At 41.3% G+C, this 14831-nt stretch overlaps 1 protein-coding gene across 4 annotated transcripts in view; it reads right to left on the reverse strand.

Annotated features, from left to right (window-relative positions):
* Positions 1–14677, reverse strand: part of OTOA (otoancorin) — a 39147-nt gene extending 24470 nt beyond the window's left edge. Inside the window, exons 1-12 of one of the 4 annotated variants that reach the window (XM_069030018.1) lie at positions 14449–14677; positions 10212–10295; positions 9855–9883; positions 9734–9764; positions 9613–9640; positions 8663–8750; positions 7076–7207; positions 6240–6475; positions 5940–6043; positions 3439–3545; positions 2839–2978; positions 254–377 (exon numbers count right to left, since the gene is read on the reverse strand). In XM_069030018.1, coding sequence (XP_068886119.1) covers positions 254–377; positions 2839–2978; positions 3439–3545; positions 5940–6043; positions 6240–6475; positions 7076–7207; positions 8663–8750; positions 9613–9640; positions 9734–9764; positions 9855–9883; positions 10212–10290 — 1098 coding nt within the window. In that variant the 5' untranslated portion in view covers positions 10291–10295; positions 14449–14677. Of the gene's footprint in view, positions 1–253; positions 378–2838; positions 2979–3438; positions 3546–5939; positions 6044–6239; positions 6476–6781; positions 6913–7075; positions 7208–8662; positions 8751–9612; positions 9641–9733; positions 9765–9854; positions 9884–10211; positions 10322–14448 lie in introns of those variants that run through there. The other 3 variants (XM_069030019.1, XM_069030017.1, XM_069030020.1) reach the window with 3 other exon arrangements.
* Between the last annotated feature and the right edge of the window lie 154 nt (positions 14678–14831).

Consider the following 14831-nt stretch of genomic DNA (forward strand, 5'->3'; position numbering starts at 1 on the left):
TTCACACACTTCATAAAATTTCAAAAATAGAACCACAGTTGTGAAAGGAATATGGAACAGGAATATGAAACAGAATGAGAAAAGAATGAGCACTCAAAATGGGTTTCTATTCTTTGCATGCTCAAGAACTGTTTTCCCTTATTTCTTAAGTCCCAGTAATTTTTCACTCATTTCTTTCCTTATTTAAGAAGAACATCCCTCCTCCTCTGTTTACAGGATTGTGTTAGGCAAGAAGAACAAGTGCTGTACCCACCTCATGAAGCTCGGCCTGGAAACCTCTCAGCTGATTGCATTTAATCATTTGATGAAGTAGAGCCCGGGCCACAGCTGCCTCCATCTGCTCCAGGTCATCATAAAAGCAAACCAATAAACCCAGCCTACAGAGCAGAAATACATTAGCTCCCTTCTGACATAAAAGGTGTCACTGTTGGGAAATGGAAACACAGCTTGGTACCTTCTCCTTGTGATCACAGCTTGAGCCACTTCTGTTTGTCACGAGTGCCTCAACCTGCAATTTTTAAAACTTAGCCTGTAACTGGGGTATGAGAACATGCACTGGCCTTTGTATTCAGCTGAATTCTGCCTGGATTGCTTGTGCTTGAAAATTCACCTGTCCCGGTTCCATTCATCCATGGCTGGCTTGTCCCAGTTAAGGACTCCACTTCCCTTGACAGGATAATCTTGAAAATGATGGAGGGCTATTACTAAGTCTCTAGAAGTGGCTTGCTGAGTTCTTATCTGGTTTGATTGGATGTTTTGAAGTCTAAGTCCTGCTTGGATTTCACATGCAACACAACCCATTTGTGTTTCAGAGCAGCAGCCAGAGCACAACATGGCCTCTTTATCAATTTAGCATTAAACAAAGCCTGCTGTATTTCACATCAAACACAGGACTGGCCAATGGATGGAGACCTGTCCAGTTCAACACCGGTTTGGAGAAAGCACACTGAGGCTCACTGCCCAGTTGTGCCAGCACAGCAGTCTGCAAGGCAGGGTTGAACTGAGCTCATTTTCCTTCACCATTCCCATGCTGTAATATTTAAGTCAACATTTCCATTAACCTCTGTAAAGTGCAACCACAGCCATAGTTTCTGGAGAGAAGGAGTCACACCACCATGGGGAAATGCCTGTTGTAGGTGTCCTTCTGGCTTAGACCTTGTGCTCATTTACTGCCTTTACCTGCAGCCCTGCAAAGAAAGAGCTCTGAATTGTGCACACTGTCTCTGGCCTTTGAACTTTATAGTGATGGGGATGAACTGGTTTGTAGGAAGCCAGAGTCAATTCCCTGTCCCTGCAAACTCTCAGCCTTTGCTTTCATAACTTACACAGAACAAGAACCTCAAAGACATGGCAAAATATATATCAAGCTTCCCTGCTACAGTCCCTGGTTTTTAGCAGTTCAGTAAGGCAGGCACAGGCAGAGTCTGGGCAATAATCTCCAGATGTGAATCAAGTCAACAGTGGACAATGCTGCAGCACTACCACAAACTCAGTCATATTCTACAGCACAGAAAGGCTTTTAGTTCCTCTAGTCCCTCAACAACAACCTGCCAGCGATATAACAAAACATTCCTTCAGCAGCACATCTGAATTCATGGGACATCATCAAACCAACATACAAATCAAAGAAACATCTCTAAGAGCATTTTTATAACAAATAATTACATTCTGATGCATTATTACATACCCACCAAGAGTTCTTCATCTCCTTTGGGATTTGCAGAAATGAATAACACTACTTCTTAAAAGTAAAAGTGCATTTAAATCAACAGTATGGTTAAAATGAGTAACATAAACTAAGTGTGTTGTAAAAATGGAATATATTAAAGATTATGGAGCATGACATTTCTCTCATCTGTGAGAATGTGGCAGCTCTTGTGAGTGACAAAATCATTTTTAAGATTTCTGACATTGAAATTTAGAGTGTGGGCATAACTCTTCTCTCGCTTACTCCTCCGACAATGAGCAATGCTTCATGGAAGTCAGCGAGCTGCACGGCAGTAATGACAGGAGCTCTGAAGCCATAAAGCATATTCTCCATTAGTTTAAAGCTCCAAGGTATCCCCCAAGGAGACTACAAATAATTTCACACAGCATTGTCTTGGGACTAAATACATCCATTGATATGACAGTGTAAATGTAAATGTGGAGTGCAGAGCTTTCTCACGCTCGCTGTGTATTTATGAGTAACAGCAGTTTATTTTGGTTTTTTATTATTGTTAAAGTTACTTCAGTGCAGATTTGACAGCCCTGAAAATTCAGTTTCCTGCTTACACACCTAACATTCAAGCATATTTAGGCATGGCTCATCCCTACCCTGCAGGACAAAGAGGACAGACAGCAGGGCAGGCTTTACACCACTTCACTATGTGGCTTCTCTGGTTGACACCCATGTCCTCAAAACCCACTTGCAGTCCTGGCTGGCAGGTGTTGAGATTTCCTCCTTCAGTCCTAACTGTAACATGATTTCCACCAAACACCTCCATGTTCTATGATTCAAGCAGCCAAGATAACCCATGCTCTGCTGTCCCAGTTTATTTTATTGCTCTACAATGTGGTGGAGCTCTGCCTGGGTCCCCCAGATACTGCTGCAGACTTCCTACAAATGCTACAGGCATCTCTTCACTCTGGAGCAGGAGACAAAGCATTAGCTAATTAGGCACATCTCCAAAAATTCATAAAGTAGCAATTCTTCACTGTTGCTAAACAGAGCTGGATTTCAGCCTAGATTTTTCTGCTGGAATGAAAAAGCTGTGCCACATTATCAATTTCCATTTTCTCCTTACTTATTCATTCCATCCATACACAGCCATAAAAGAAAAAGCAAAGCAGCCTTGCCTGTAGATAGTTGAAATGTTCCTCATATCAAATCCTGACGAGTTTATCCTTTTCAGGAGGGCCTGTGCAAGCTCTGGTGTGATATCATACACCGTGTCCAACTGCTTTGTTGCGTTGTCGTAGCTAATGAACAGTCTGATCTGACCAGCACAAACAAAACCATCATCAGCTCTGTGAAACAATGACATCCTATAAAGTGGGTGTGAGACACTCTAAATTACTTGACCCTATTCATGTTATAGAGAAAGGAAGAAGATTTGGATAAAACAGTATTTCTGAAGGCAAAGCTGAGTGAGTGATTCGAGTGATTCTCTGCCAAAATGTCATATAATTTGAGGGTCTTCTACCATTGGTCCCTTTCAGTAGGAGTCACAGAAGTCTGATACAGATAAATAATTACATATTAATGACAGGCAATTTAAAATTAAAAATATAGAAGAATTTTGTAAAGAATACGTTTATATTTTCCCTCTATATTTTCTCTTTAATTAATGAAAATACATAAAGTTATTTTTCATGTTTAAATTTGCATTTGTGTTCATATTGTTTGTAGCTGACATCACTTGGTAATGACATATCCAACTACACTTTGTTACTTACTTCATTGAGACTAATTTTCAGGATTTCTTCTAATGGGAGATGGACCATGTATCTTCCCAAAATCCATAAGCTTTCTGCAGTGACCCAAGAAGTTGATTCATTGAACTCTGTTTTGTACAAATAAATACTCACTACAATGTTAAGAAAGTAATTACTTTTCAAATACATTGTACCTAATATATTGTTACTGGTAAATAATAAAAAAATCTGCAAATCAGAAAAATCCTTAGTAGAGAGAGTCAGGTTCCCTCCATTTGCTACATTTTAGCACCACACTTTTATGAGTCCATAAATTTTTTAATGAAATGAAATAGTGTTTCAAATGTCTCAAATTTTCTCATATAAAAACAATGAATGTTTTATGTTGTTGAAATAAAGAATGGATAAAGTGTGGGACAGGAAAAATTTACCCAAAAGTATTAAATATGGAGCAGTATTTTTTAAATTCACTTTTCCTAATCAATTGCATTATTTAAGAACATCAGGAAGGCATGACACTTTATGTATCTTATATATTATTATTGATGATGCCACTTATTTTGGCAATATGCAATAGCAATAATGGAAAAAATGAAAAACTGTTCAAATACCTACATGGAAATATGTTGACAAAAATACAAAACACTGCATAACAGTTAAAAAATGCCATTCATTTAGTAACATTCTCCCAAGGATTGAAATAAAATCAAGATCCAAACATCCCTGAGAAAAAACATATTTATGGACTCCATGGGTACCCTGAGCCACAAAGACCATTTTCTCCAGAGTATTGTGATTTGGATGGCTCAGTGTGTGACACCTCTGATCACATTCCTTGGCAGGGCTGATACTCACACAACTCTGCTAAAATAAAATCAACAGAGCACTTGAAGAGTTTCCAGTGTCGGAAAAAAACCAGCCTGTATCTATCAGAAGCTGAAGGACTCCATTAAGTGATTTTTTTGAAAACACAGATCTAAGCTCCTTAACTGAGACAAGATGATGCTCCCAGCAGACTCATCAGGCCTGTGTTTTTTAAAGTGATATTACCTCCCATTACCCAGAATATTACGAGAGCTGAAAGACCTGACAAGAGAGCTAAACACAAACCAGCACAATTTAAGGATGTTGACTGTGGCCTTTACCAGAACAGACTTGCACTTACCAGCCATGGCAGCTGTGATCCCCAAAAACTGATCCCTATCCCCGGTGGTCCCAGTGCTACCCACATATAAAGTGAATAAATCACCCTCCTGGAGGACTCTTCCTGCACTCTGCTGTGGCCTGGGCACTGCAGATGAACATGAGGGAGCTTTAGACTTCCAGTCCGAGTGTGCCTGCCCAGGGCTGATGGTTCACACTGCCACAACCAGCTGGGAATCAGCCCCTGCTCAATGCCCTGGGAGTGGAGTCACCACATCTACGCTGCTTTCAGCATGGGAAGCAGCAGCCAGGAGGAAAAAGAGGCACAGCAATTCCCAGTCCCTCCCAAGCTGGGTGATCTTCCACAAATCAAGGGTTCACCAATGCTTCAGACACAACCCAAGATGATGCTGAGGGATTCTCCCAGGACTGCTGAGCAGCACCAGGGAAGTTCTGCATCTTCGCTTCCCCAGCAATGCACTGGCACTAACATCACCCCACAGCAGCAGCATGAACCTCCTCTTCACAACTCATTACTCTGGTATTTTGAAATGGCAGGAGACACAGAAGGCAAATTTAGCTCCACTGAAGCAAGGGGGCATTTTGCCTTTAATTTTTAGGGAAAGAGGAAGAACACACACATATAAAAGTCTAAAATGCTCCCAGGACAGCTGTGCTGGGATGTTCAGTGAAACGCAGGCACTGGCTCTGATGGTTCAGTGCCCTGCACAGCCCCCTTGTGGAGCCCATCCTGCCTGTCCCAGATGTGGAACAGCTGTTTAAGGCACATTAACCAGGCAAACAGATGTGGGAAAATGCATCCAATCAGGATTAATTAACTTCAGTTTTATCTTGTCCCTTTGCTGATTGAGTCAGTGCCATGTGCTTCTACAACATCCTGCATTTCTTTTGTGTTTTTAAACAGTGCAGTGGATAATGTATCCTAAGCCAGAGCTGTTTTTCTTGTCTGAATAGGAGTTCAGAAGGGAACAACACACTTTGGCAGAGCACCTGGCCACTGTATCCTATTTCAGACTTAGAAAAAGTACAGAGAGAAAAGACTGGCATACGAGAAAAAGACTTTGTGTATAGCTCTGTGCAGAACAGAGGAAGAGTCCATTGGTTGGACTTGATCCTGGAGGTCTTTTCCAGCCTTAACAATAGCATGATTCTATCCTATAAGTGCAAGCATCATTGGAGAGCTATTTGTCATGAGTAACAAACACATTACATTTACTGCTTTCTGGAGAAAAGGTATTCCAAACAGCTACTCTTAAACAGACCTGTGTTAAACTGGGCAAACAATTCAATACAGTGAACAGGCCTCTTGCTGAGTGCTTTTCTCTTATGATAAGCAAGAAAAAAACACTGTAACATACCACTCATGTTGTAAGACTTCTGTAGAATCTGCTTCATCCAGCCATACAGAGCTCTCTGAGTGCTTGCTGAGGTTCTGTCATAGAGGTCCTTGAATAATGATGATCTAAGTGATACAAGGGCATTTTAGTTCACTAATGAGTTAACTATTCATTTTTTAATGACTCACATGGACAAATGATTTTAGAAACAGCGATACATAAGCAGAAAGCTGTGTCTGGAAAACAGACTGAGACCACATAGCAACCTCTTTTTAAAGAGCCAGCAAATCCAGCACAGTGTCTGAAAAATAAATGGCTTACAAGTTTCTGAAAGCATCCTCCAGCAGAAGGTTTGGGAGGCTTCCAATAACATCAGGGTGGAGATAGTTCACTGCTGACATACGAAGAACCTGGCTCAGGATATCCACACAGTCCAGAGCACTCAGAGCTTGGAAGCATTTATCCAGTGTTACAAGGAACAAGGTCCTGTTTACTCCTGGGCTTTGAAAAATTCTCTCTCTAGTCTTGTCCCAGTCAAGAATAATATTTCCCATTTCCTGCAAGCAACAAAGTGTTAAAGTAACATCTCTGATTAATTCAATATATTGTTCATTTTGAGGCCTGACAGAGAGCACTCTACAAAGAACATGGTGCTATTCTCATGAAAAACAGCTGCAAACTACTGGTTGTTTGCATTACTTCAGATCATTCCTTTCTTTTTTTACAAAACCACAATGAAACCCAAAAAAAGGATCCAAACAGCTGATTAACAAAATTACTAATTTCACCTTCTTTAGCCATCTTGGCTCTCTTTCCAGCCCCTGAAAAAAAGACACTCCCTGAGAATAACTGGCCCTACCTACCTTAGATGTTACTGTAGGAGGGTGAACTCTTCTCTGGAGATGAGTTTCTCTCTACTGATTACAGTGAAAACCCAAACGACTGACTTGGACTTGCAGCAACTTTTAGACAATAAGAATTAAATGAAGTTAAGTCTAACCTAAAAGGAGAGGGAGTTTTGGAATGCAATCCAAGCCAGGTAAATAACTGCAGGGCCTGCACTGCAAGCCCCCCAGTCTGTCCCTTTCTGTTTATCTAAATGGACAGTTTATCCACTGACAGCAGCTTTTCCTTTTCCAAAGTGTAAAGTCACTTACAAGATGCTCCTTTTTGCTGTGGAAGAGGTACTTCATTGCAGTTTGAAACTGCTGCTGATCAAGCTGTTGCAATTCAGACAGTAGTTGCCTAGGCTGGTATAAAAGGTTCTTCAGGTAACTTTTTATGGACATCTGAAGTATAGAAAAATATGTGTAATATACATAAAATTCATACCATTGTATTAGGGGCGTCTTTTACTCCCTGAAAATCTCTGCTCAAGGAGAACTAAGTGCTTAGCTCTGTACTGTCTGTGCTGTCAATGATCAAAATAACTATTCTCCACACAAACTGAAAACAAAAATAATCTAAATGCATTCTGAAAGACAGTAATTTTCAAATCCTATTCTTGGCTTCGTGAACAAGTCCTCTCGAGGGAGCTTTTTAGCAAAGATGCCTCAGTTTCTCACTTCATAAAACAAGAGTAATAAAGCTTTTCTGCTTCACACAGCAGAGCTGTGAAAAGGAAACTTCTAAAGAGCTACAAAAAAACGAAAAAAAAAAACAAAACAAACAGGTACCATGTGCATATTATTACTTTAAAAAGGGAAGGAATTGTGCAATTAAACGGGAGGAAAAGTATGTACCAGGTCATAAGCCAAAAATATTCTCTTTCTCATCAAGCTGCACTACCACTTAACAATCTCATGCCTGTTTTGAAAAATTTAAGGGAAATGGTAACATTGGAACAGAAATAAATGTAAGGCTCATTAGCATCAGACTGGAGTAAAATCCCTTCTAATTCCTGACAGAATTATTTCAGAATCGGTTTGCAATTTGAGTTGCAATTGCTCTTTACTGCCTTTGCTTTACTGCCTTTGCATTGCCACCACCAAATATTAACACAGTTCCTCCTTCCCTGGGGGTTCAGCCTGCTGAGAGCCTCAGGCTGCCAATAGACCTGACAAAGGGAAGGGGCAATGGCAGGAAAATATAGGTGAGGATGAGCTGTGACAGCGACATGGAGCTTGGGACAGGGTTCAAGCACTGTGGAGCTTCTGGGAATGCCTGAGGCTCAGGGATGGCACAGTTGACACTTCCCTGTTTCAGTGTGCAGGGATGAGGGAGGGGCTCAGGTTTGATGAGCTGGGTACAGCTCCACTTAAAGCAGCTCATCACTAATCCTCAGCAGCAGGAGGAACAACAACTCCTTCCTGCATCACTTCCACAGCCATAATTTACAAAAACAGCTTTCAAAGGAGCTTTAAAAGATGGAGACGTTTTGTAGGATGCTCTGGAGCCTCTCATTCCATAAGGAGCAGTGTGAACTACAACCAGTCAAAACCTGTCATTTTCTGGGGAAGCAGCCTTTATACACACTCAACTCAGAAATAATGAGTCTGAAAACTCCTAATTCCTGCTTCCCATCAGAGGAAAAACAAAAAAGATCGTTATTATTATTTCTGCCTTGCATTCTCCTGCAATCTTAGGGGGAAAAGACAACCTATGCCTATTTCCTGTTTAGTTGATATATTATAGATGTGTCAATTACCTCTATCATTGTCCACCTAGCTTTGGCTACAGAGGTAGGCTGGTTTTTAAAATTAATTTTCAAACAGAAGTTTTCATGCATCTTAAATGTCACAAACCTGGAGGCTGCTAAGAGTAAACATAACTTCCTGAGCATGAAAATATGCCATGACTTTTGTAAGCATATCTGCTGTCCAGACATCAGAGCTGTAACAGAAAACAGGACCAAAAATGACAGTAAAATAATACAACAAGTTAAATAACAGATTACCAAAGTAAAGAAGAAAAAGGGAAACACACAGTGCTGCTAACACCATACTCACTAAAGTATTCTGGTTTTTGCCTAACCAGAGTAAAAGTTGATCTATTTAATGCAACGGAAACACATGGTTCAATGGGGAATGGAATTAATTAGTTATGTTTCTTTCCATCTGATTCCACAACCACCCACAGTAATCTCAGTTTTCCAAGGTGTTGCCATTAGTACCATCTCCAGGCATGTGCTTCTGGGCACCCCATTATGCCTGCTCTGATCTGCTTGCAGAAAGTACAGGGAGTAACTGCTGCCTTTCCCTCAGCAGAACCATTAATTTCACTGTCTTCTTTACACAGCCACTGATTTTCTCAAAACATGTAGGAGTGGAATGGCCTTTGAGGCTTATACTGCTCTTTCAAATTTAGACAAAATTAGCAAATAGTTCAAAGGCCACCAGGAGCTGGAGGATGGGGGATGGAGCGGGACTGAAAGAAGGAGGTAGACGGAAAGCTGGAACTGCACCTAATTTCCTTAAGAAGCCATTTGGACACATGTGAGCAAAGTTATTTATCAAAACTTCTGAAAACTGTAGTATATATTCTCAGCCTCACTCTATTTTTTTTTTTCTTTTTCATGACAAACAGGTTTTTCCCTGTTAATAGGAAATATCCTCCCAGGAGACCTAAATCCAGGTAAACGTACGTGCCAATTTCATTCTATCCATAAAGTTCCAGTTTCTGTGGAAATGAAACAGATCATATCTGAAGTGCAAGATAATACCGAAAAATCAAGATAGTGAGAGTAATTCATTACCTTTGACAATTAAGTACATCTAGGAGAGCTGCACATGAAAAATGGAACATAAATAGTTACGGTGAGACACTGAGTTCTAATTCATTTTAGAAGCGTAAGAGGGAACAACTCTGTACATTACCATTCAGATATTTCCCAGCTATTACTTCCTCCTAAGGAAAAATTATGAATATATGTAATAAATTATTATTTTTAGATTATAATATAAAATGTTAGTAGAGAGATCAAATAAAAATACTCACCACAGCTTTGAGTAACAATGGAGGCAAATCTGTAAAAGATTATCCCATTACTAGACGTTAATTTAATGTTTTATCATTCAATTGTATTACACAAAAATACATTTATTGTATGTAGTGAATATAAATACATGTATAATTTATTTGCAAACATTTAATGCAGTTTTGATTACATTTATTTGCAGAAAAACAGTGGGGAGAAAAAAGGCTATTAAATAATAATCAGTCTTGGTGAAATTCCTTGCTGGCATAGTCCCATGAAATCAAGAGAGCAGAGACCACTAAACAGCACCTAATTTATTACACACAGCTTTTTCCACCCCACAAAATACACCCCTTAGACAGGAGTTCTGGTCTTACCTTCAGAGTTCTGACTGTGAGTCATCTCAGCATGATTCATTGATATCAACAAGAAACACATCTTCAAAAGTCTGGACATTTTTTCTGGTGTTTTTTAGAATAAAAAGATACTTGGATTGAAAAGGAAAATACAACAGAGTCAAAAGGCAGTATTCACCTCAAACTTTCATAGCTATAAATCAGAGACAGCCTATGCTATGGAGTACAGATAGAGATCAGAACAATCCAAAACTGCTTGCTCCCAGGTTTTTAATTTAGATCTTTTTCTAGGATAGAGATATACTTTATGCAAACACAAGTCCACCACAAGTGTGTGAGCAGCTAGAATTATCTCCCTTTAGCAAGTGGCTCATTTAATTTTCTTCCTTGTAGCACCATTTATTTACTAAATTACACTGCACCTAAATATGACTTCAATGCAGTTTTCTTAAAACAGGCAAGCAAATCCTTTTAAAATCAGATAAAAAAGAAGATAAATAGAGGGAGAAAGGAAATTATAAAGAAGCTTCAAACAAACCCTAAGCTTTTCCTAGCTGGTTAAGCTGCCTGCAGGATCACTGCAAACTTGGTCTGGGACCCTCCATTTGCAGATGTCTGAACGCAGGGGTGGAACAGCCTGGCCCTTGTCCCGTGTCACTGTAGGGTGCTCCAGGCAGGGAGGGGAAAGGGGTGCTCCCCTTCCCTGCTGCCACATTTGGCAAAAAGGGAGAAAATCTCCTTATGCTCTTCTGAAGCAGAGGGAAAGTCACACATTTGGGAAACAGACCATGTCACTTCACCTGGATGGATCAAAGCCGTGGTCTTTGTGCTCGCAAGAAGTGTCCCATCAATGTTCCACCACCATCTCAGACAGTTGGTATAGAAAGAGATGTTTTAGTAGCTCTTGCTATCCCTGCTGCCCTGTGCTATGCAGCATGAAGGCCACTGAAAGATAAATTATCTGAAGGGCAGTAATGGGATACCCAGAGCCTTTCACTGGGTTGTCACTGACTGCCATCAGAAAAAAATTGACAGTCTCACAGTCATCCAAAACAAAATGAATGTGTTGCTTTTGGTCCTGCTCACAGACATAGCAGCAATGCAATGGGATGGAAAGGAAGCAAAGACTGGGCAGCTCTCACTCACACAGGAGTTTCTGCAGCCACATCCCCTCCGCAGCTCTGACGGCCATCAGCTGCTTCAAGCCACACTGCAGGGAAGATTTTCTGCCTCTGCACCCTCAGCCTGACCCTCTGCTCAGCCTGAGAGTCACCACCCCATAGGTAAAACAATTAATCTGACCTATTAGATGATGCCTTGATCCACAGATTGCAGCTTCTTACACTGGGATTAGTCCCTGATGTAACAAATGATGTAGAGGGTCCCATTGGCCAACTTGGCTCCGACCACAGAGAGACTTTGTTAGGTTTTCTCTCCCTTTCCCTCATTTCAAAGGTTTATTTGCAAGACACTGAATTTCTGCATTTCTTTTTGTTGCTGAATTTGGATCTGTGCTCACTGTCTCTTTTTTTCCCCCCCGAAGTTCTCTGCCATAGCTTGAGTTACAGATCTGACAATTTGATAAATACAACACCTTTTTTGGACTGTTTAATCCCATGTACCAAGGTACTCTTTTATGAAAACATCTTCCAACAAGCCTCCAGCAATACTTCAGTCTACTGCAAATACTTAAGTCCAGTCTTGTAACAGGAATGACTCAAACTGATAGATGATGAAAAATTTAAACATTAGACTTTAAGAAGCTATCACCTCTATCCTGTTCTTACACAGACTGAAACCCCTTTCAGCTACTCTTTTGGGAGCACCACAGTAAATGTCTCTCATTCAGATGTATCTGGTTTCCCAGACAATGAACTTACTTGTGTTTGTTTCAGCCTGTGCCCTAATAATTTTGCAGTAAGTTTTGATAACTCTGCGTAGGTTAAATCATGCTTCCAGTGTCAGTCCTGATGTTTATTCCAATTCATTCACTTTGATCAGGGAGTGCATTTTAATTAAAGCATGCTAACTTAATATATAAGGAGATTAAATGCTAAGGGAAGTGCTTTTTCACCCTAACTCAAGCGGACAATCAGCAGGTGCACAAAAAGTCTGCTGTGCAATAGCCCTGCTTGGTAAGACAATCTGTGGGATGAAGCAGTTCATTTTTTTCAGTGAAACAGGTCTGTTTGCAGTTCACAGCATCTTTCAGACAGTCCCAAATCACACTGTGGGGATCTCTTGCAGATCCCATCCAGCACTTTCCCAGAGATAATTCCTTGAATGTGCTGTGATCACATCTCTGACAAGTCACCCTCGCAGGACTCCCCACTTACGAGGAGCTCCCAGATTGCCTTCTCCTTTCACTCTCCAAACAGCCACTCTAACATGTACAGAAATCCTAGACATGTTATCACTCACTCCGTGCAGTCACTCTCTTATCTGAAGCTTGATAACCAGAAAGCTGACCTCACAATCACAAGCCTTGCTGATAAGCCTGGGCACTGCCGGTGCCCACCTTCCCCCTTGCACCCGGGCTCTGAGAAAAAGCACCGCACGCTGTGAGGGAACCCGCAATGGGTCCGGGCTGGAAAGGGAGAGAAGGGGGGAGAAGAGAAGGAGAGCCAGGACCCCAGAGCACTTTACCTGCCTCTGCCGTGTGCGCCTCCTGCCCTGCACTGCGGGAGCTGGGCGGCTCCAGCCAGGGACCCGGAGAGCAGCGCCAGGCCCAGCACCGCCCTGCAGCCTCAGGCGCCAGCCCAGCAGCGCCGGCCCTCAGAGCGGGCGGGCAGGACTGCCCTGCCGGGGCTCGGCGGGAGAGGGACTCCCAGGGCAGGCAGAAGGGGACACTTCTGTCCCGAGATGAAGAGAGCTCAACAAGCTGTGCAGGGCTGGGCTGGTGCTGCCCTGCTACCTCATCTCCCCAGCCCTGGGTTCCTCAGGGCAGAGTATGAACTGACTGTTCTGGGATCACCCGGCAAAAGGGGGCTGTGGTTTTGACAGATGAAGCTGTTCCAACTTTGCTTTGAAGGTTTCTGGCTAAAAATCATGCCCTTGCACAGCATTGTTTTCCTACAGTGCAACACACCCAGAACAGTTTAGTCACTCTCTAGGGCAAAACACTGCACATTAGCGAGAGCACTGAAGTGCAGCCTGGACACTGCCACCCACAGCAGGACAGGAACAGCAGAAGGACAAGGCAGGACTCCCAAACCCGGGAGTAATGAATTTGGACATTGGAATTGCAACACTTGTTCCCTTAGATGGCATCTTAGAGTATTTGGGGCAATTTAATGAACTACTGGACTCAAGAGTTTCTCTGTGTGGGCTGAGCAGCATTAACTGCACACAAATGCTCTCTCAGGGCCTGCAGGGAGGAAGAAGTCCCTTCCCTCCACAGGAACTCTGGCTTTAGAAATACAGATGTAGGTACAGTCCTACGGTTTTATTCTGTTTATTCAACAGGACTAAGGTTTTTGACCCTGCTGAAGGCTTTGTAGAAAGCTCTTCACCATTGCTCATGTTTTAATTCCTCAAGTGTAAGAATACTTTGTTAAACAGAGTGAATAAAGTAGAAAATCATAAGAAAAGAAAATACCCTCCTATTATTTACATTGCACATTCTGTTCCTAGACCTCTCAAAGCTATTACACACTGAAATCCTAAGTGACAGGACTAAAAGATGAGAAATATGAAATGCAGTCTCTTGTGTAATTTTTAACCTGTGGGATTAAAACACTGAAGTACCTTTGAAGAAGTTTGTCTTAATACGTATTTGCTACCTTAACCTAAATTCATGACACATTAAAAAACATTTTCCTACTACTAGATGAGTACAAAATGAAGGTAGCAGAAGATAAATTAATGGATTCACTCCAGAGCATACATAGCTCATTTTCCCAACAGACAAATCTGATTGCACTATGTGCCAAAATGCAACAGCACATCCTGAAATGAGAATAACACTGAGTCTAAATTACTGTTGAAAAGTAATTTGAAATTTCACCAGTCAAATCCCTTGCCCCATACTACAGAATACTTACTTTTCCACAAAGATGACTGAGAACAAAAAGCTAATAAACTGGCAGGAGAAATCATTAACCATCAGGCAAAGTGAGTTTGAGGTAAACCTAAAATGACACGTTAAGCATCCTACCTGGCACAGAATCCCCAATAATTATAAAAACCACAAAAACCCCCAAACAGACAACACTTTTAGACTTCAAAAGCAACAGAAGTCCGTTCTCACTTTACTTACCTGAGGTTTCTCTGCTCTCTCACACCTGCAGCTCAAGCACTGCAGGACATATACCTGCCAGGTCTGTACTACTTATGATGTCTCTTGTTGTTTTAAAGGAAGGTTATATCCCAACTGCCAGAAATTATCCACTTAAAACAGTTTTTTAAACAAGATATGTTAAAATAAACAGCATTTATGTAGTGCTCCTGAAGTCAGGAGAATGTCTCAAGCTAGCTGAACTCTCAAGCCCCTACAGCCTGATTCTCACAGGCAGTTTGACTCAAGAAATTTACAAGAAACCACCTGCAACTTTTTAGAGCTGAAAACATTTGGCAACAACTTGCTTAGAGGATTTGTTATTAAAGCCATCAGTTTAAAGTGCAGTTTCAACAAGTTCTACC

Source organism: Aphelocoma coerulescens, chromosome 14 (genome assembly GCF_041296385.1).
Source record: "Aphelocoma coerulescens isolate FSJ_1873_10779 chromosome 14, UR_Acoe_1.0, whole genome shotgun sequence".
Classification (NCBI taxonomy): Eukaryota; Metazoa; Chordata; class Aves; order Passeriformes; family Corvidae; genus Aphelocoma; species Aphelocoma coerulescens.